The 21116-nt window shown below is 43.5% G+C and overlaps 1 protein-coding gene across 4 annotated transcripts in view; it reads right to left on the reverse strand.

The window, feature by feature from the left end:
- Positions 1–21116, reverse strand: part of slc44a5b (solute carrier family 44 member 5b) — a 52961-nt gene that overhangs the window by 4552 nt on the left and 27293 nt on the right. For 2 of the 4 annotated variants that reach the window (XM_021603365.2, XM_036977855.1), the window contains exons 3-21: positions 16024–16097; positions 13217–13301; positions 12204–12288; positions 11951–12079; positions 8502–8562; positions 8124–8247; positions 7459–7491; positions 5240–5323; positions 5026–5138; positions 4582–4719; positions 4151–4250; positions 3859–3951; positions 3472–3559; positions 2895–3157; positions 918–1012; positions 719–822; positions 503–576; positions 325–395; positions 38–126 (exon numbers count right to left, since the gene is read on the reverse strand). In XM_021603365.2, coding sequence (XP_021459040.2) covers positions 38–126; positions 325–395; positions 503–576; positions 719–822; positions 918–1012; positions 2895–3157; positions 3472–3559; positions 3859–3951; positions 4151–4250; positions 4582–4719; positions 5026–5138; positions 5240–5323; positions 7459–7491; positions 8124–8247; positions 8502–8562; positions 11951–12079; positions 12204–12288; positions 13217–13301; positions 16024–16097 — 1903 coding nt within the window. The remainder of the gene's footprint in view (positions 1–37; positions 127–324; positions 396–502; positions 577–718; positions 823–917; positions 1013–2894; positions 3158–3471; positions 3560–3858; positions 3952–4150; positions 4251–4581; positions 4720–5025; positions 5139–5239; positions 5324–7458; positions 7492–8123; positions 8248–8501; positions 8563–11950; positions 12080–12203; positions 12289–13216; positions 13302–16023; positions 16098–21116) is intronic. The other 2 variants (XM_036977856.1, XM_021603366.2) reach the window with 2 other exon arrangements.

Raw genomic sequence — 21116 nt, forward strand, 5'->3', positions numbered from 1 at the left:
TAACCCAAACTACATTTGATGTAATGATATTTCTTACCAGCAGGGGGACCCAGTAGTAATTTAGTGATGGCACTTCTTCTTGAATAACTGGTATCTTACGAGTGAAGAAGAAGAATGCTAGAACACCTGGGGGGGGGGGGAAATAACAAAATAAAAATGAACGACTAAAAACGAGAATACAAATAGTGCCTTTCAAAGAGACGCCTGAACTCCAGCATGCACAGTGTCACTGTTTCAAAGTACTCCTTCCCTTTGTGTATCGTGACTCATACAGTGGTTAGACATAGTCAGTACACCAGTGTGTGGGAAAGACAGGGAACTCACCAACACTCCCTGAAATAAGCACTTTTCCCAAGAAGAGCAGAAAGTCTGTCACCTTGTCCAGCACTGCCACCCTACAGAGGAGAGGAAACTCATTGGAGAAGCCCAGAGACAGACAGTCACCCCCATGATAGACAGACTCACTCTATTCTAATGGAAAGCAAGCTTTACAGTGCCTTACCTCACTACGTTCCTCATCAGGAGGAAGAAAGCATCCTTAGCCGAGGTGCAGAAGTTCTTCCCATATATCGCGATCTGGTGCGAGAAAGTATTCATGATTCCAACAGTTTGTGTAAGATGGTTATCAGAACTGCCATATCTGCTGTTCTTGAAGGAATGGTATCGAAAGTAAATGTCTGAAAACAAGAGATTTAACTCCGCACCGTCCCAAACTCACCATGATGTAGGCGTTCCTGTTCATGAACTTGATGAAATGCTCCAGGCACCAGAAGCAGCATTTGAGACAGCAAATCAGGAAGCGGGCAAAAGCATTGTGCGCACCTGAAAAGACATGACGACCATGATCAAATAAATGTACACCACTGTATATAAACATATAAAAAAGGCAGTGGGTTTAGTATGAGCACAAAACCCACCTTTGAGTTTGTGATCCAGATACTCCAGAACAATGCGGAACATCTGCACTACAGCCAGAATCAGAGAGCCAAACGCCAGAGAGCCTGTGTGGTACCTGGAAGAGACACCATACACTCTATTCCCAAACTGCTTGTGTGTGTGTTGAAACCATTTTGCTTAGAGTACATTCGGAAAGTATTCAGACCCTTGACTTTTTCCACATTTTATTACATTACAGCCTAATTCTAAAATTGATTAAATTGTTTTTTCCCACCTTATCAATTTATACACAATACCCCATAATGACAAAGCAAAAACAGGTTTTTTAGAAATGTTTGAAAATATATTACAAATAAAAAAATTGAAATATCACATTTATATAAGTATTCAGACCCTTTATTGAGTACTTTGTTGAAGCACCTTTGGCAGCGATTACATCCTAGAGCCTTCTTGGGTATGAGGCTACAAGCTTGGCATACCTCTGTTTGGGGAGTTTCTCCCATTCTTGAGATCCTCTCAAGCTCTGTCAGGATGGGGAGCACCGCTACACAGCTATTTTAAGGTCTCTCCAGAGATGTTAGATCGAGGTCAAGTCAGAGCTCTGGCTGGACCAATCAAGGATCTTCAGAGACTTGTCCCCAAGCCACTCCTGTGTTGCCTTGGCTATGTGCTTAATGTTGTTGTCCTGTTGGAAGGTGAGCACCTTCCCAACACCCTCCTCCTTCATTCATCTTTCCCTTGATCCTGACTAGTCTCCCAGTTCCTGCAGGTGAAAAACATCCCCACAGCATGATGCTGCACCACCATGCTTCACCGTAGGGATGGTGCAAGGTGTCCTCCAGATGGTGCCAGGTTTCCTCCTTCAATCTTGGTTTCATCAGACCAGAGAATCGTGTTTCTCATGGTCTGTCCTTTAGGTGCCTTTTGGAAAACTCCAAGCGGGCTGTCATGTGCCATTTACTGAGGAGTGACTTACGTCTGGCCACTCTACCATAAAGGCCTGATTGGTGGAGTGCTGCAGAGATGGTTGTCCTTCTGGAAGAATGATGGAGGCCAATGTGTTCTTGGGGACATTCAATGCTGCAGAAATGTTTTGGTACCCTTCCCCAGATCTGTGCCTCGACACAATCCTGTTCCTTAAAGCTCATGGCTTGGTTTTTGCTCAAGTGTGTGCCCGTCTATATCAATTGAATTTACCACAGGTGGACTCCAATCAAGTTGTAGAAACATCTCAAGGATGATCAATGGTAACAGGATGCACCTGAGCCCAATTTCAAAAGGCAAAGGGTCTGAATACTTATGTAAATAAGGTGTGTTTTTTTGTTATACATTTGCCAAAATGAAAAATAAAAAAATTATAAAAACTGTTTTCGATTTGTCATAATGGAATACTGTGTCTAGACTGATGAGGACACATTTTTATTATTTAATCCTTTTTTAGAATAAGGCTGTAATGTATCAAAATGTGGAAAGAGTCAAGGGGTCTGAATACTTTCCGAATGCACTGTACACATCCACCATACACACACTCACTTCCCCCTTCAAATCATAGGCTTAAACACCTAAACGCACTTAGGGCCAGTTTCCTGGACACAGATTAAGAGTAGTCCTGGACTAGAAGGCATGCTTAATAGAGACTCTCCATTAATATAGCTTTTTAGTGCAGGACTAGGATTACTCAACCCCCTCCTCCTTATGTGCTAATCCCATATAACTGAGAAAGGGAAAGTCAGTTGAACGACCTTCCGCATTTAACCCAACCCCTCTGCATCAGAGAGTTGCGGGGGCCTGCCTTAATCGACATCCACGTCTTCGGCGTGCGCGGGAACAGTGCTCAGGAGCAGAACGACTGATTTTTTTTTACCTCGTCAGCTCAGAGGATTCGATCCAGCAACCATTCGGTTACTGGCCCAATGCTCTTACCGCTAGGCTACCTGCCGCCCCATTCAATGAACGTGAGCGTTTTCTGTCGAGTGAAGTGATTTGAGCAAGCCTACCTTACAGCCCTACTGAAGGAGGAAAACAGTGGACAGGACGGTATATCCTGGGGCTTCCTCAGGGCCCAGTAGTAGGAGGCGAAGGCCCCGGCCAGGGTGCACTGTCCCAGGGCGTTGGTGAAGTTGACCAGCCACAGGAACACCAGCAGGTTACACAGCTGCAGCACAAATATGTAGCGGTGGTAGAGGCTCTCGCCGCCGTAGAAGGCAAAGGTGCACTGGGAGCCAGGGCACACCTTGGTCACGTTGGTCTGACTGAAGGTCTAGAGAGATAGGGGAAGTTATTCGGTTTGAAGGAAATGCCACCCAATTCCCTATATTGAGCACTCCCCTCTGATCAGAGCATACAACAGCACCCTTCTCCCATTCTCGATTTCCCTAGAATAGGGACTAGGGTGCCATTTCATGAAAGACCGAATGTAGCCAGAGCTCACAGATGTTGTCACTGGCTAGCTATTTCACAGCTGAATGATGTGTACTCCTGTTCAGGATTTCAAGGCCAATAGCATACAGTAGTTTTCAATACAGCTATAACACCAATGTGATAAAGAGGAAGAGAGTAGAGAGAAAAACAAACCTCTGGATCACAGGTGAGGTTGGCATACACGCATTTGTCCGGCGTCGACATGACCTTGTAGACAGCATCGCCGGAAGACGCCAAGAAGCTGAGGGCAAAACCAGTAAAGGGCAACACAGAGGAATGGAAGCGGAAACAAGCATCACAATTTGTACCTGCCTATGAGCCATCAATATTGGGATTTCCACTAATGGCTCAGCAGTTTTATTAGGTTCAATTCAATTCCAGTCAAGTTCAAGTATATTCCAATCACTATGACTCCATGGGTGATAGCTCAGAATGCGTCACCCGTAGCTACAATAGGTAACGCTGCATGTCAAGATAACTGTGTAAAGTGTACACATAGCAGAGTGAGGATGAGGCTTGGTAAATGTATAGAGAGGATACACAGCAGTGACCGCCCAGTACGCTATGCAGATGGCCAGCAGCACAAAAGTGATGATCGGATAGAAGAGAGTGGACATGATGTAGCCAATGGCCCTGGAGAAGAGAGAGAGAGAGAGAGAGAGAGAGAGAGAGAGAGAAAGAGAATGGAGAGAAAGTGTGTGGGGGAGGGGGGGGGGGGTTAAAAGTTAGGTTAATTTTCCCACACCGAGCACACAGACGACGGGTTTGATTCAAAGTGACACAACAAGAGAAGGTCAAGAGGTCATTCTCCTGAGAAAAGATTGCCACTCACCTGCTCCCCTCCTTCAGCAGAGCGATGGCGATGCGTACTCTCCTCCTCAGGAATATCAGGATTATTATGATGACCGCCTCAATGACCGACAGGGAGATCACTGCAATATAAAATTATAACAATTAAGCAGAAGAAAAAATATGCTATTCCTCAGACCAGAGACTCTCCTGGCGTTTGCCCAATTAATTTAAGCAATATCAGGTTGCATACGGTTAACAGGAAATCCTATGGTTTCCCCATCTCTAATTCATCTACTGATTGAGAAGCAAAAGCAAAAACCAGCAGACATGCTTCGCACCCAACTGCTTCACAGCAAGTCCAAGAGACTCTGCACCTTGTGATAAACACAGTAAAACTGAGTCGACAGCCTTGTGCTAGGCTAGTAGTTCCCGTGCTAAACAAATAGATGGGAGAAGTGGATGGCCACACACTGAAGATGAGCCAGGTCTGACTGAGCTGCAGGTAAACTCGGAAGTCCGTCTGAAAGCCGATGTCAGAGATGGTGACGTCCCCATCCCCGTATGGCTTCCCTCTCAGTGTACTGAACTCCCAGTAGCAGTGCCAGATCCCTGAGAAAGACAGAGGAGAGAGAAACAGAGAGAGAAAGAGATGTGACACGTTGAGATACTGCACCTGTACATCTGCTACATTTAGCTTGCCATGACAACAGAGGGGTTGACTGACAGCTGGAAGTGAGAAGATGTGGACACGGTCTCCCACACAAATCTACATACAGTAGCGGTATGTTGACCTTCAGTACAGTATGGGCTGGTGAAGTGTGGATAATGTACTCAGGCTAAAGATGGCATTGTGCTCTTTTAGTGAGGCTATAGTAGCTTTTGGGTCAGTGACGGAGAGCGTACTGCATTACTAACCGTAGCCTACCACAGCGATGACTCCGAAGATGATGAGCCACAGGAGCACTCCGGCTGTGAACCGCAGCAGCAGGATAAAGGCCAGACTGACCACCATGGTTATCACCAGACCTCTAGAAACACAAACACACCTGGAGTGAGGACCACAGTAAAACATATACACATACAAAAATACATGCATGAATGCATGAGGACACACGTGTGTCGGTCTTACATTAAGATCCAGTACCAGGAGTTGGCATAGTCCTCAAAGATCTTCATGCCAACCTCCTTGGCGTCTAGCAGACTGGTAATGCCACTGTGAGGGGAGGGAGAGGAGAAGCGAGAGCAAAAGATTGAGGGAGAAATAAAGAATGAGAACGTGCTCATTTACGGAGAGAACATTGGCCTGTGTTGTGTTGCAATCCCTCTCACTTGCACACACAGCACAGGGCCACGACACACTGCAGTTTATGAGGGGGCTGTACAGCCCTGGGAGACGGCACAGGTTGTAGGCAGGCGTCCCTTATAAATGTGTCACACGTCAACATATTAGTGTTATCAAAGCGCTAGGAAGCAGCAATGCTCTCTATGACTCTGAAGCAGCAGGTTACTACTCCACCACAGTAGCAAAAGAACCCTCAGGAACGAGGATTGTTAACAGGAAAAATACATACAAATGAGTCTTGAAGCTTAGCTATTCCTGTAGGCATCTCTTTCTGTCATAACTACATGAACAAGCAGAAAATGGTAACAGTTCAATGTACAGTACAAGCTTGACAAAGAGCTGATGGCAACAATCACCAGGAATAATTCACCAGATATCCACTGTACCCACAGCTCTACCTACAGCTCTATCTAGAACCGTAGTGTTCTTCGGCTGTCCCCATAGGATAACCCTTGAAGAATCCTTGTTGGTTGCAAGTAGAACCATTTTACAGAGGGTTCTACCTGGAACCCAAAGGGGTTCTACCTGGAACCAATAGGGGTTATCCTGTGGAGACAGCCAAAGAACCCATTTGGAACCTTTTTTTCCTAGAGTGTTATTGTAGACATCGGACCCAAAGTATTCCCTGGTGCTTTTACTCACTATATTATCAGCCTCTACGGGACTGGTGAACAGCAGTAGCAAGAGACTAGAACCAACCTTCCCCTGGAGCTGTGCAGAATGTCTCGTGAGTGGAGCACCAATCTCCGTCTGTTTTATGAGGACAGCTACCACACGTCAGGAGGAAAGCTCACTCTAGGCATGAATTTCATCTCGACCATCATATTTCTCTAAAAAGCCCATGACCGTACAGCTATAATAGCACATAATGCAACCTACTCAAGTAATTCATGTTGTTATGAAAAAGGAGCCCTAGTAATACCAATGAAACCCTACCGATGTACCAATGAAACCGAAAGTGCTGTGCCATTGTGCCTAACGCACTCCACAGACCAGGCTATAACAGATGGAGTTTGGCCGAACCTGTCGAAAACAAAATAATTGATGCTTTGTTAAAGGTTTTGGTTGGAGGCAGTGTAATTGGAAGGAAATGCTCTGTCCTTGGACAACTCTTTGAAGTGCTTGGCATTCAGGGGAAAATATGTGAAAGGCACTAGTGGGCTGTTGACAAATCATGCGTGAGGGTGAGATGAGCCTAGCCATGCCTGAGGGTTCACCATCAGGCATAACAGAATAATAGCCGGAGAGATGATTATTATTATTATTTTTTTACTTCGACAAAAACGCCCCTCTACAAAGACTGTAATTTCTAATAGGAAATGGTGGCGCAGTCATCAACTACAGATGCTGAGGACATACACAGCTCAAAGTTTGGGCGAGATGAAAGATGGCATTACACCCGTCATAACAAAAGCATTACACCAGTCAAAACAATGACATTACCAGTCAAAACAATGCAGATGAAATTCACCTGTGGAACTCTATTTGTGTTCAAATATAGTCTATGAAAGTCAGAGGTAGGCATATATATATATATATATACATATATATACATACATACATACATACATATATATATATGACTTGTGGTAATTACTGTGGTAATAACGCTAATTACTGCATTAATGTGATGCTGAGGCTGCTCTTATCCAGTTTCACGAAATGAACCTTTGCAAACATTATGATGAGAAAATATCACTGAAGGAAGATGTTGATGAAAGCTAGGGGGTGACGTAAGTCTCAGCTTTTAAAGCAATATAGTACATTAACTGTAAGCCAAGTTGTTACTCGTCTTTGCTAGGGCTTCAATATGGATGTTAGCTCCACATCAGGGCAACATTTGAGGGTAATCTGTCCTCTTTCCTTTCCACAGCCACAAGCCGGAGAGGAACAGCAGCAGATTACCCATGACGCACAGTCAGGTGGGAAGGTTAGTTTGCAGACAGTGAGCTCGGGGCTACAGAAGGTTACGGTTCAAGGTTAAAATACTGTAATTAGTTTGAGACCTTTCCACTCCTTGCTGCATGGCGGTAACTCGGCTAAAAAAGAAAAAAGCATTCAACTGGTCATAACATCCTTCTTTCAAAGGCAAACATGATGTACTAATGATGGCAGCTCGTTAACACAAAACGATCAAGACCCTGCATCGGTCTTAATTGCTGTTCTCTTATCTCTCCCACAAGTTAATCCATATACGTATTGATCGTTTTATAGACTGTATATGCATAGCATGAGGAAAGTCACTTAACTGTACTACTCTGAAGCTACAGCGTGAGCTGCATTTCCATGCAAACATGCATAGACGGATTTCAATGTGCATGAATGATCCACACTCTACTGGGCATGAGGGATCATGGCCCAGTTGTCCTACCCTGCAATAGCTGTCCAGTTGACTCTGGGTTCCAAGTTAGAATCCCTATGACAATATAATAGTTTAAATGCATTTGAATTCCCAAACATGGCCTCAATGAAGCCACAGTGAACAGATTTGTACAGCGTTAATTCATCTTTCAGGTTTACTGGTCAAAAGATATTCAACCATGTGAATCCACCACCCCTAATAGGCCTCCCACTTATACAATTCATCCCATAGTCTCTCTCGGCAGAAATTCCAAGATTTCGACAACAACAAAGGCTTCTGCAGAGCGACATTGGGGAGAGCAGGACTTACTTGGCAGCGTCTCGGAGATCGATCACGCTCCTTGTTTTACCTAAGCCGTCTTTGAAGACTGTCTTGTTGGCGACAGTTAGCGTCCCGTTCCTGGTGATGAAGTCTGGGAAGCACCGCTGGAGGACTGAAACACACAAACAAACAACTTGGTATTTCAATTTCATACACTGTGATATTATTATGGTTTTTTATATTTATATATATATATATATATATATATATATATATATATATATATATATATATATATATATATATCCCTTTTCCAACCAGTCACATACCCTCCCCTCCCACAGAATCTAAGTCTTAGGAATAGACCGTATGAAAGTCACAATAAGGATAGTGGATGAACCGTGTGCAGAACTCGGATTCACTTACAAGGTCTGCTTGGCACTATCATGGAAGGGCAGTCCTCATCTCTCAAGACTTGTGCAACGGACTAAACAGAAAAAAGGCGAGAGGGAGAAGAAGTCAAACAATACCCACTGTGTGACGTCAAAGCCTCAGACTTGAGTTTTTAATAAGTCGTCTGTTCTTTCGACTAATAAATTGGTCGGAATATTAAAACGTGTATTTTAGGTTAGGATGACTGGTAAGACATCCTATCATCATATCCTATGACTTTGCCATTATCCAACAGGACCATGAGGAGAGTGGGCGTGTGGCTGAGTTGACTAGGAACAGACGACTGTCATACAGTACAGAACAGACTGGTAGGGAACCCTTTCTGCTCTATCTTCTATTCCTCAGTTTAGCACTCTGCTCTGGGTACTGACTGAGTAGACACAGTGTGGGTGGGAGAACCAACGATTCAGCAGTAACAGTGTGATTGTGTGATTATGAGTTCCCACACACCATCTCACACACTCTCCCTTCCCCCCTTTCTCTCTCTTTCTGTCTCTCTAAGTCTCATCTGAGGTGCCATGCCAGCATGTCTGACGAACACGGACCAGTATCACAGTCTGTGTCCCACAAACCAACTCGTCAGAGCTGTGAGTGACATCAGCAGATGCCGCCTTCCTCACGCTTTTCTCTCACAGGACTTTCAAATGACATTCACATCATGTTTCCTTTACATAGTACATTAGGCCCAGTACTTACAGAAAAACGCATCCAATGATATTACTTTGTATCATTTCTATACAACAAGATATATTCTATGCAACAACTAAATGACTCAATCTGACTCCAATAAGATTTGAATTCCTGAAGAGGAAGGGCCTCGGTCGCTACTATTGAACACTATTATTGATCTTAATTTAATTCCAAAAACAAAAGAAAGTTTGTTTAAAGGCCCAGTGTCGTCAAAATCATGATTGTCCTGTGTTGAATATAAATTTCCACTAGGGCTGTCCCCGTCTAAAACAAATCTTGGGTCGACCGAGAGTCACCTGTTCTTTCGACTAATAAATTGGTCTAAATATTAAAATTTGTATTTTCCATGTATAGACACACCCTGTGTGATTAAATAAAATCAACTATATGTATTGAGCTTATCTGATCCTTTCAGCACACTGTTTGATGAAATAAGACACAAATTACTCAAGAGAGAGCCAAATAACAAGATAACCCCCCCCCCAAAAAAAAAAACTTAACCTGACCCGAACATCCTCCTCTCCCTCCTGCTGGCTTTTGCAGATTCTGACGTTACTCTCCTGAAGATGCTGGTAATAGGCTACACGAGGATTTGACAACCTTCCTCATAAGGAATGCCAATTTATCTTACCATTTCTACCCATCTGCCTTCCAGTTATGGTTTTCATATGCACATTTTCATGGAACTGATTCATTTCATTCATAATAGCATCTTCATATCTCAAAATCATTGTCAAGTGGTTCATCTAAATTCTATCCAAATCTAAATGAAAAAGTGACACAAACCTAAAACATAACCTTCGTTGCCATTGCCATTGCCAATGCTGATACGCCTACTCCCGCTCCGGTGCTTGACGCCGCCAGACTACTAACCACCGGTCCTTGCAACCTACATTATGCACACCTGGCAACAATCATTACACACACCTGCTCCCCATCGTTATGCACACCTGGACATCATCATTACTTTTATTACTTCACCTTTATTTAGCCCTCATTAGCCTCAGTCTTCAGGCAGTATTGGTTTTGTATATCTTCATGTTCCTTGTAAACTTACCAACTGCACTTGCTTCCTGACTCCCTGTGTCTTCATTACAAACAATGTAAAAAAAAAAAAAAAGAAAGCCCACATAAAGCCAACAAATAAAAACATTGCAGCCTGCAGGTAGAAAATATCCCGATAAAAATAAATATCATCTAAATCACACTGGCAATGCATGGCCTGTCTGCAACAAACTTGAAGCACTGTATCAACTTGGGTCAGTCTCAAAGCTTGTGCTAGCAAACTTGCAACATCGTATAAAATATCCTGGGAGCTTATTGTTTCCTGCAGCAGTGAGCTCAGAACAGACACAGTTGTAGGCTATTTTGCGCAAGGGATAAGAGGTCATTAGGCAGGCCTGTTTCATGATGTTTCCACTGGATCACAGTGCTGTGATGTTTTTCCCCTTTCATGCGGAGTGGTTATTGAAAGGAAGAGCTGGAGAGACGTTTCTCAACGGATGTAAAAAAAAAAAAACAGACTTTGTTAACTTGCTGTTTGAGGTGAAAAAAAAGCATTACTTTGAGAAGCTCCACAACTCATTAGTGGTGGTGCATTAAGCCAATCAGAAATACTATCAGATCCCCAAATGGGCACATTTACATGCCTACATTTGTAGCCTATAAGCCTACTTCTATGCGTAATCAGGTGCACGTCCTTACTCAACATTGACATGAGGGCTCCAAACAAAAAATGACTAAATTGACAAAACTCGGAAATGGAATGAAATCAACCAAAACTGGTTTCTCACAAGCATAGGTTGTGTGTTCTGCAAACAACGTGTCCACTCCGACAATGAGAACGGTAAAAGACTGGAATAATAATATATTGAATGCATTAACAGAAATGACCGTAACATTGTAGATTAGAAATGATAGGAATTCATGGTAAATGTACTACTGGTGATATATGTAATGGGGAATTGATATACACTAACAATCCAACACAAACCATTCACAAAATGAAGTTACGAAAGAAACAATAAATGTGCACAAATTGTAGTGAGAGAGCGCATTCTGCAGAGAGATGTGCATTGTAGCCACACTCCCCTTCTTCTTGGGCTGTGCCATCCCTACGGCCTCCGCAATGGATTCGTTTACTGAGATGGATGTGAATCAGACAGGTTTCTCGTGTGCCATAAAAAAATATATATTTGCTACTGCTCAAAAAAAAATCTTGGTCGACCAACAGCCTATCGACCAAACAATCAACCAGTCGACTAATTGGGGTCAGCCCCAATTGGAATAATACTGTGGAATTGTGTAAGAGCTGTCTGAAAAGACTGCCTGAAATTTCTGCCTATTTTGGTGAGATGGAGTTTTGGCCTGTCTGGTGACATCACTAGGCGGTAAATTAGTTAATAGACCAATACGAAAGAGAGTTCCAAAACTTTCTGCCAATAACAGCTAGTTATCAGTTTTCCCCTCCCCACTCACACCACTCCCAGACAGTCCTAGCAAAATTCTTGCTTGCTCTTTGCTAGGTTTATTTTTGACCATTTTAATTTAAAACAAATCACAGTAATGTACTTAAATGCTCCATAGAAAATATTTTAATATTGAGAAAGAAAATGGCTGCAGTGGATGCGAGTACTCCACCGACTTATAGATCGATAACCATTACAGAAGATAGAACACTCAACGACTTGATAAGTGAGACCACAAGTAACTGGAGGCATCAGTCTCGGTACCTTTCTTGGATTGTCGAAGCCCGGCTTGCAGAACTGCCTGTAATACTCCCAGTAGCTCTTGTTGTACCTGTAGTTGTATTGCATGTCGAGGTATGTGGCAAATCTGTCTGGGCACTTGGAGACGCAGAGCTGGGAAGAGACGAGAAAGGGACAGCCAAGCATCAAATCAACGCTTAGTGACAGAGAACAAGCGAGAAAAAACGAGCAGGAACTTAATAGCATAATGTCTGCAGCGTTAAGAGGCAGCACTCACCTGGGTTGTAGGGCACTGGAGGTTAATGAGAACGGCAGGATTGGCACATTGCAATATGTTGAAGTAGAATAATATGGCTTTGTTGCTGTAACCACAGGGAAATGGAGAGAATAGTCATTAGTTTCCCAACACAAAGACAATGACAGTTTTATTAAGAGAACGCGGAGAACAAACGTGGTATGGAAAATCTAACAGCAGATTGATCCGTCTGTCAAACAGTGTGTAAAAACACAGGGAGCAGGAACGTCCGTGGCGGTTGTTGCAGGAACGTCCGTGGCGGTTGTTGCAGGAACGTCCGTGGCGGTTGTTGCAGGAGCGTCCGTGGCGGTTGTTGCAGGAACGTCCGTGGCGGTTGTTGCAGGAACGTCCGTGGCGGTTGTTGCAGGAACGTCCGTGGCGGTTGTTGCAGGAGCGTCCGTGGCGGTTGTCAATGCTTCTTTGTTAAGCGCTTTTCATACATGGTGCGCAAAGCACTCAATAAACAAACTATTACAGACAACAATACAACTAGTAGGCAGCCAGTGCGGTGCAGGAAAACCCATTGAAAAATTATACTCAGATTATATTGACAAAGAATAGGTGTAAGGAGCAGATCAGCCTGTGATTGTCATAACAGGACGCACAACTGCAACTGCGTTTCAACTATAGTCTTCTTCAGGCAACGTTGCTCCTTATTTGTATTGTTATCAATCTAACTTGCATATAGTTAAAAAAAAAAATTTAAAATCCTGCATCATACTGGCCTTGTTACATACTTGTTTTCTTTACTGGGTTACCTGCCATTTAGAGGGCCGACCTACCCCTGTCCTCAACTCACTGAGACTAATACAACTGACATGCTGAGGCCGGATATTAAAATGGTAGGAAATAGCAGTTTCTCTGCATTATGATTTCTCTCATATTGTTTGTGCCATATTGCGGGTGTCAAAAGTGTTCGAGCCGACACACCTCCCAAGCGGCTTTGGTATCTCTTCCAAGTGCACTAAAAGATTGGCATCCGTCTTTATACTCACGCGTTGGGGGTCCCCTGCTGTCCACAGAACTGTCCGTGGCTGTCGGTGGGGTAGACCACCTTCCTGGGGTCGCCATGGATCCAGGCTGAAACCAGACAAAAACGGCCGCATCATTAGCCTTTCCCTGCCCCTTCAACTGTCAATCACTCTGGGCATTTATGAGTCAGTGACAGGACCTCCCTGGCTGTGTGTGCATGGTAATACTCTGCCCGCCTGTAACGCACACTAACATAATCACTTCCGAATTTAAAGAAGCAGGTCAAATGGGATCAAAGGTAAGACTCCTATTATGAATCACAAATCAGAAAAACCAGATATGAAAAGATTAGCGAGTCAAGCTGAGAGCTGGCTGCTCAGCAATTACAGGACAACCTGAAAACCTTGAGACTACCCTTACAGAATACAGAGAGATCATTTGAGTGAAAACCACTGGGTTGTTTCACCAATTAGGTACCTTTTGAGAAGTGTAACCTAGTATAAAACGTTTTGATTTCAACTACTTTTAACATTGTCATAAAGAACACATGTTTAACTTCATAAAAAAAACAAGTTTTCCCATCTCAAGAGGTTACATTTAAAAAAATGACTTCAGTAAGTGCCTGTTAAGTGCCATATAAAGTAACAGCCAAAAATCCCCTTGTGACAGGGGGAATGGAAGCTTGATTTGTGCAACAGGGAGAGACAATTGAATGCAATACATTTAATTGTAGAGTAAACAGCCTATGGGTTACAGGGTTTACATATTATGGTCTGTTTTCCATCACAAAACACCAGAAAATGGCCAAAAAGGGTAAAACCAGCTCACCTGCTTTTACACTATGATTTGACCATTAGATGTTCAATGTTTCTTTAGAAAATAATACTTAAAAAGGAATAGTTTACCCATATGAAATCAAGAGTTCTGCTTTACGTAACAGGGTTGAACTTAAAATGAGGGCCATACGTAAATGAGTCACTAGTCACAATAAATAAATAATAATATTTTAGAAATGACTGTCAAGGCAACAAAATAACTAGGGTATAACAATAAATGGTGAAAACTTGTTGAAATCTTGGGATTAAGTGGGTTAAATTCTCCCTGGAAGTCACAGAAGGGGCCCCTGAGGGACATGTAAAAATGCTGAAATGTGGCACTTTAGCAAGTCTTTATTCACATCAAAAAATGTGTTTGTTGAAATTGTTGAAACAATTGATTTGTTGAATTTTCCTTGTGGTCTATATTAAAAAGGGCACTATATTAAAAAAGGGCACTTCAAAGTATTTTACAATTCAATGTTGGGGCACAATTTCTATTTGAAATATCAAAGTGATGCAAAATGCACTCTTTTCATGGAACGACACCACCAACAGAACCAAGGCCAGTCTGTATCTTTTGAGACTACTCTGAAATTCAATCCAAGCTGCAAATTTGTTTTTCTAACCTGTTTCAGTCATTAAAGTAATTATTTTCTGTTAGAGGACAAGGCATTCTATTCCCTTTCTAGCCAACAACACTGTACCTGCCTCACCCAATAGTCCGGATGAAACAGAGTTTATGCATGAGGAAGACCACGGGCGAGGAGAAAGAATGAAAAGCTGTTCACGTAATTGCAAACACGCCAGCGTCTATTTGAAGTCACCTCCATTTTCATGGCTCTGGCTCTCTTAAAGTAATTGGGCAACAGACAGTCCTTCCTCTGCCCAGACTGAGACGTGACTCCACTGCACACGGGAGTCAGAGGGACTGCACTTTGAGAAAAGACAGTTGATTTGACTCATTTAGGGTGTATGTGTGGGGGGGAGGGGTGTGTGTGTGTGTGTGTGTGTGTTTGGTTTTACTGTCCTTCTGGTTCTCACAAGGAAAAAAATATATTTTAAGTTTAGGGGTTAGCTTTAAGGTTAGGGTTAGAATTATGGTTAGGGGTAAGGTTTAGGAGATCGGGTTTTGAATGGGAATCAATTGTTTGGTCCCCACAAGAATAGTAAAACAAATGTGTTTGTGTGTGGGCACGTGTGTGTGTGTTTAAGCATGCATGTCTGTGTCTGTACAGACTGAGGTGTGTGCATGTGAGGAGAGTCACATGATTGATTCCAATCTACTGAGAGGAACACACTGCAGTAAGGCTGCGTTTACATCGTCAAGCACAACTTCTCTAAGTCCCTTAAAAGGAATGGAGGCCAGAGGATGTCACCCATAACCCTGGAGAACATGGTCAAAACCCCCAATCAAGAGATTAGACACACAGATTAGGGAGATGCCATACAGTAACCTCAGAAACAGAAAGTGACTCACATAAAATCATTAGACTCTGATGTTGCAGACTCCCACTCATTAAGGAATGGGTCTGACTCTGGGGAAATTCAAGTACTCATATTTCCACCTCCCACACACTTCACAACACCAGAAGCTCTGTTGCCCAACGCAAAACGGGATCCAATACAAAACGTTATCTAGCATTTAAATGGCAGTCGGTGGAACGCAGTTCGAATCCCGAGCCGGCAAGGTGTAAAAAAATTGCTCCCTGGGCGTCGATGACATGAACATCGATCAAGGCAGGCCCACGCACCTCTCTGATTCAGAAGGGTTGGGTTAAATGCAGAAGACACATTTTGCTCGAATGCATTTCCCTTTCCCACCCAAAGACTTTGTCAAGATGAGAGCTAGGCAAGCAGAAACTCATGAACACACACACACACACACACTCTCTCTCTCTCTCTACATGTACATGGGACTTCGACTCGCACAACGTGGAGCATCATCATAGGGTGGGCTGTGGTGTTACGAAACCAACGTGTCTGATGAAATAAGCAGCAACATGACAACTCACCCACGGTGCCCAGAGCGATGTAGCCGAGGATGAAGATGACGAATACGACACAGCACACCACATCCGTGCAGCCCCTGGAGAGAAGACAGAGAAAGAGAGGGACAGAAGGAGTGAGTTAAGAGAGAAAGAGTGTCAATTAGATGAGCCTAGTACCAAGGGCTCTGCCCTTGCCATGGCATCCCTGACAGTGGGCTTGTACTTGAGCTCCTAAGCTGGGTGCAGCATTTGCCACCTGACAAGACCAGGTGGCATCTCAAGACACAGGGCTCAGAGAAAAACATTCCGAGCTCCAATTTCTAATGAGACACGCTCCAACCCCCAGAGTTTATGTTCTCCACAGAGATCCCTCCAACAGAGGTTTTGAAGGTTGGATTGCACAATAGTATGTTACATCTCTGCTTTAGAGAGGGGAGGCTCTCTCTCACAGCTGGGGTTTCTCCTCCTGTCCACAAATAAGAAGTCCTCTCTCGTCTCTCACACTTCTCTCACCCCCAGAGAAGCTGTCAGCCTTGCCCCGCCAGGGCCCCGTCCTCAAAAACCCTTCCCAACTTCCACCCTGTTGTGTCCCCTCAGAGCGAGTACAATCCAAGTCTGAACTTTATCATACAGAGCATGCTCTGTGAAGGCTACAATAAGGAACTACACACCCGAAAGTAAGACCCTTGTGCTTTAAACACTCCTCTTTCATCCCCAGGAAGAAAGCCAGTGTCGAGTGGAGGCCAGAGGCAGGTCTGCTGTGGCGCTCCTTTGAGGTAGCTGCTTGTCCTTGTTTTGTATGCAGCGTGGTGCCACCATAGACTCCACGAGCAGTACATACGCACATTGCTTTTGAGCCTCCAAACACCATTTTTGTTATTAAATAGCAGATGGTCCTGCGGAGCTCAGGCCACAGATGCACATAGAATATCAATTTCATTGCAATGGATATTAAAAAGGATAAACTACTTAGATAGAGAAATACACAGAAACAAATATGCTGTATACACATACAAACACACATGCAAGAACGTTTAGGTTACCAAGGATGGCTCTTAAACTGATTTAGACTGAGGGAGTGGCACAGTTCAATCTTTGCATCACAAATTATCCAGGATTGTTTTGCTAGTGCTGTTGCTACTAAGCAGAAAGATCATAGCCCTACATAAATACTGTAGGTAATTGCAACTGCATTTGCATTCCATGCTAATGAGTTGTATTGGTGAAAATGGGGCTTGTTTTGTTCAACATTAGTGAAGATTTTGATTTCTTCACAGTTAAAAATGGCTGAAATCCAGAACTACAGTACCTATAATAAACAGATTTCTCACTGCTGAATTAAAATGGGCCTATTATTACCAATCTCATCTGAATTACATGGGCTTGATTGCAACAAACAGTCAGAACTTAACATGCTCCTGCAGGTTAACGCTGGATTCCTTTGAATCAAATCCAAATGTATTTATCACATGCGCCGAATACTACAGGTCAGCTCTGACAGCTGATGCTTAAAGTTAGAGAGGGAGATATAAGACTCCAGCTTCAGTGATTTTTGCAATTCGTTCCAGTCATTGGCAACAGAGAACTGGAAGGAAAGGCGGCCAAAGGAAGTGTTGGCTTTGGGGATACCAGTGAAATATACCACTATGGTGTTGAAAGCTGAGCTTTAGTCAATTAACAGTATTTTCACATAGGTGTTCCCTGTGTGTGGAGTGCGATTGAGATTGCATCATCTGTGGATCTGTTGTGGCGGTATGCGAATTGGAGTGGGTCTAGGGTTTCTGGGGTTATGGTGTTGATGTTAGTCATGACCTGCCTTTCAAAGCACTTTGTGGCTACTGACGTGAGTTCTACTGGGTGCTAGTCATTTAGGTAGGTTACTTTCGCTTTCTTGGGCACAGGGACTATGGTGTCCTGCTTGAAACATGTATACTACCATTCAAAAGTTTGGGGTCACTTAGAAATGTCCTTGTTTTTGAAAGAATTATTTTTTTTTTTGTCCATTAAAATAACAGCAACTTGATCAGAGATGCAGTGTAGACATTGTTAATAATGTAAATGACTATTGTATCTGGAAACGGCAGATTTTCTATGGAATATCTACATAGGCGTACAGAGGCCCATTATCTGCAACCATCACACCTGTGTTCCAATGGCACGTTGTTAGCTAATCCAAGTGTATCATTTTAAAAGGCTAATTGATCATTAGAAAACCATTTTGCAATTATGTTAGCACTGTTAAAACATATATTTTTTTTTAAACAGCTGAAAACTGTTGTTCTGATTAAAGAAGCAATAAAACTGGCCTTCTTTAGACTAGTTGAGTATCTGGAGCATCAGCATTTGTGGATTCGATTACAGGGTCAAAATGGCCAGAAACAAATAACTTTCTTCTGAAACTCACCAGTCTATTCTTGTTCTGAGAAATGAAGGCTATTCCATGAAAGAAATTGCCAAGAAACTGAAGATCTTGTACAACGCTGTATACTATTCCCTTCAAAGAACAGCGCAAACTGGCTCTAACCAGAATAGAAAGAGGAGCGGGAGGCCCCGGTGCAAAACTGAGCAAGAGGCCAAGTAGATTAGTGTCTAGTTTGAGAAACAGACGCCTCACAAGTCCTCAACTGACAGCTTCATTAAATAATACCTGCAAAACACCAGTCTCAATGTCAACAGTGAAGAGGCGTCTCCAGGATGCTGGCCTTCTAGGCAGAGTTCCTCTGTCCAGTGTCTGTGTTATTTTGCACATCTTCATATTTTATTTTTATTGGCTAGTCTGAGATATGGCGTTTTCTTTGCAACTTTACCTAGAAGGCCAGCATCTCAGAGTTGCCTCTTCACTGCAGATGTTGAGACTGGTGTTTTGCGGGTGCTATTTAATGAAGCTGCCAGTTGAGGACTTGTGTCATTGCACATGGTGATCTTAGGCTTGTGTGTGGCTGCTCGGCCATGGAAACCCATTTCATGAAGCTCCAGATGAGCAGTTATTGTGCTGACGTTGCCTCTAGAGGCAGTTTGGAACTCTGTAGTGAGTGTTGCAAATGACAGACAATTTTTGTTGCGCCTCAGCACTCGGCGGCCCCGTTCTGTGAGCTTGCGTGGCCTATCATTTCGAGGCTGAGCCATTGTTGCTCCTATGTCACACCCTGATCTGTTTCACCTGTCTTTGTGATTGTCTCCACCCCCCTCCAGGTGTCGCTCATCTTCCCCATTTCCCCTGTGTATGTTTGTCTGTTGCCAGTTTGTCTTGTTTGTTCAAGTCAACCAGAGTTTTGTGTCTCTGCTCCTGCTTTTCCCAGTCTCTCTATTCTCGCCCTCCTGGTTTTGACCCATGCCTGTCCTGACTCCGAGCCCACCTGCCTGACCACTCTGCCTGCCCCTGAGCCTGCCACTGACCTGTACCTTTGCTCCCCTCTGGATTACCAACCTCTGCCTTGCCCTGACCCAGAGCCTGCCTACCGCCCGGTACCGTTGCCCCACCTCTGGTTTACAGTGAGGCCATTCTACTGCCAATGTTTGTCTGTGAAGATTGCATGGCTGTGTGCTCAAATAGCCGAATCCACTAAATAGCCAAATTCACATACTTTTTTATATGGAATGCAACAACATTGAAAGACAATTAAAATGTAATTATAAAACAAAGCACTTTGCAACGGTTTCTTTGGTTAAGATAACGATTTCCAAATAATAAGAAATTACTCTCCCTACCACATTTCTTTCCAATTCAGAAATCCACGTCACAGAGTGGTAAATCGGTGACGGATGATGGTTGCAATTGACATCAGCTGTGCGGGTGATTTTAGAGCGTAATGATGGTTTAACGAGAGATCAGCTGGTGATAATCTAGTGGCCATCAGTGATTGCAATTTTCCCATTAAGACCTGATACTTAATTGTGAATGTCCAATTTGAGATATCTCTCCAAATGACATTGCCCATAAATCCCCTCCAGCTAATAACTGACCCATGGACCATCTGTTCAGATCTGCATTCTCCTGTCAAAGACCATTACCCACAAAAATCCTGACCGTAAATCATATTTGATGGCATAGACTCAAGGAATGACACAAGTCTATAACATGATGGCTATGGAACTGAGACTTTAAAGGCTAAGACATATTTCACAAACAAACCCAGTCCAAGGGAGCCGAGGCAGAAAATGTCTCCATCCTCACACCGACAACATTCCTGTAGAGACAGTGTGATACAGTGTGAAGTGGACCTGCGGTGTGCCCAAGGCACTGCCGGCTCTGATATTAAACACGGTATTAAAAAGAGGCAGACGAGGGACTACTTTTTCATTTCATTCAAAAGACAAGGAACAAGAGCTGTCGAGGTTGCCATGGTGAGGACTGAATTTCTCAGCGTCCATTAGGAGTTGAGTCAGGTAGCGGACCAGAGGGCAGCTAGGAATCATGGGTGATTAGTCGATGAGATCCAGGGGGTGGGACCCTGAAGCAGACCTTCTTTCACCTCTTCACCGTGAAGTGAGTCTCCACTGTCTTCTACCCAAACCCCCAGGGCCTAGAGACTTCCTAGTCCTCGCTGAATGAAAAGCATACCCATAATATGACGCAGCCATCACCATACTGAAAATATGAAGAGTGGTACTCAGCAGAGTATGTGAGCGGAGTTGAGCAGTCAGAAATCCCTCTTATCGCTCATGGAGTGGTGCTTTCCGGTGCGCCAAGTCCTTTCCAACTGCACCGCGAAAAACCGCTCCTCGCTCACAGGGGGGGAAAAAATGACACTCCAAATGTGTTCGATTCATTAAAATCACAATTTAACCAACACCCATCTATTTTTGTGACTACCTGGACCTCTCATCTGGTTTTGAAGTAATGAAACCAAACTGTACAACTTGAATGAAAAGTATTTTCATAAAAAAAAAAAAAACAGGAAAAGGGGACTGTAAGAAGCGCTCATCATTTCAAATAGGCTACATTAGACAGAGACGACCTATTAAGGCAAAGTCAAAGCTAGCACTACAGAGCTAACACAGAACAACCTTTGACTCAGGTGAACGCTGAAAGGAAGCTGGTAAACGAGACAAAAAAAAACTAGGTATCTTTCTCTCATCTCTGTGACGCAAAACGCAGCCCAACTGCAAATGTGGTC

This window comes from Oncorhynchus mykiss, chromosome 5 (genome assembly GCF_013265735.2).
Source record: "Oncorhynchus mykiss isolate Arlee chromosome 5, USDA_OmykA_1.1, whole genome shotgun sequence".
Taxonomy (NCBI): domain Eukaryota; kingdom Metazoa; phylum Chordata; class Actinopteri; order Salmoniformes; family Salmonidae; genus Oncorhynchus; species Oncorhynchus mykiss.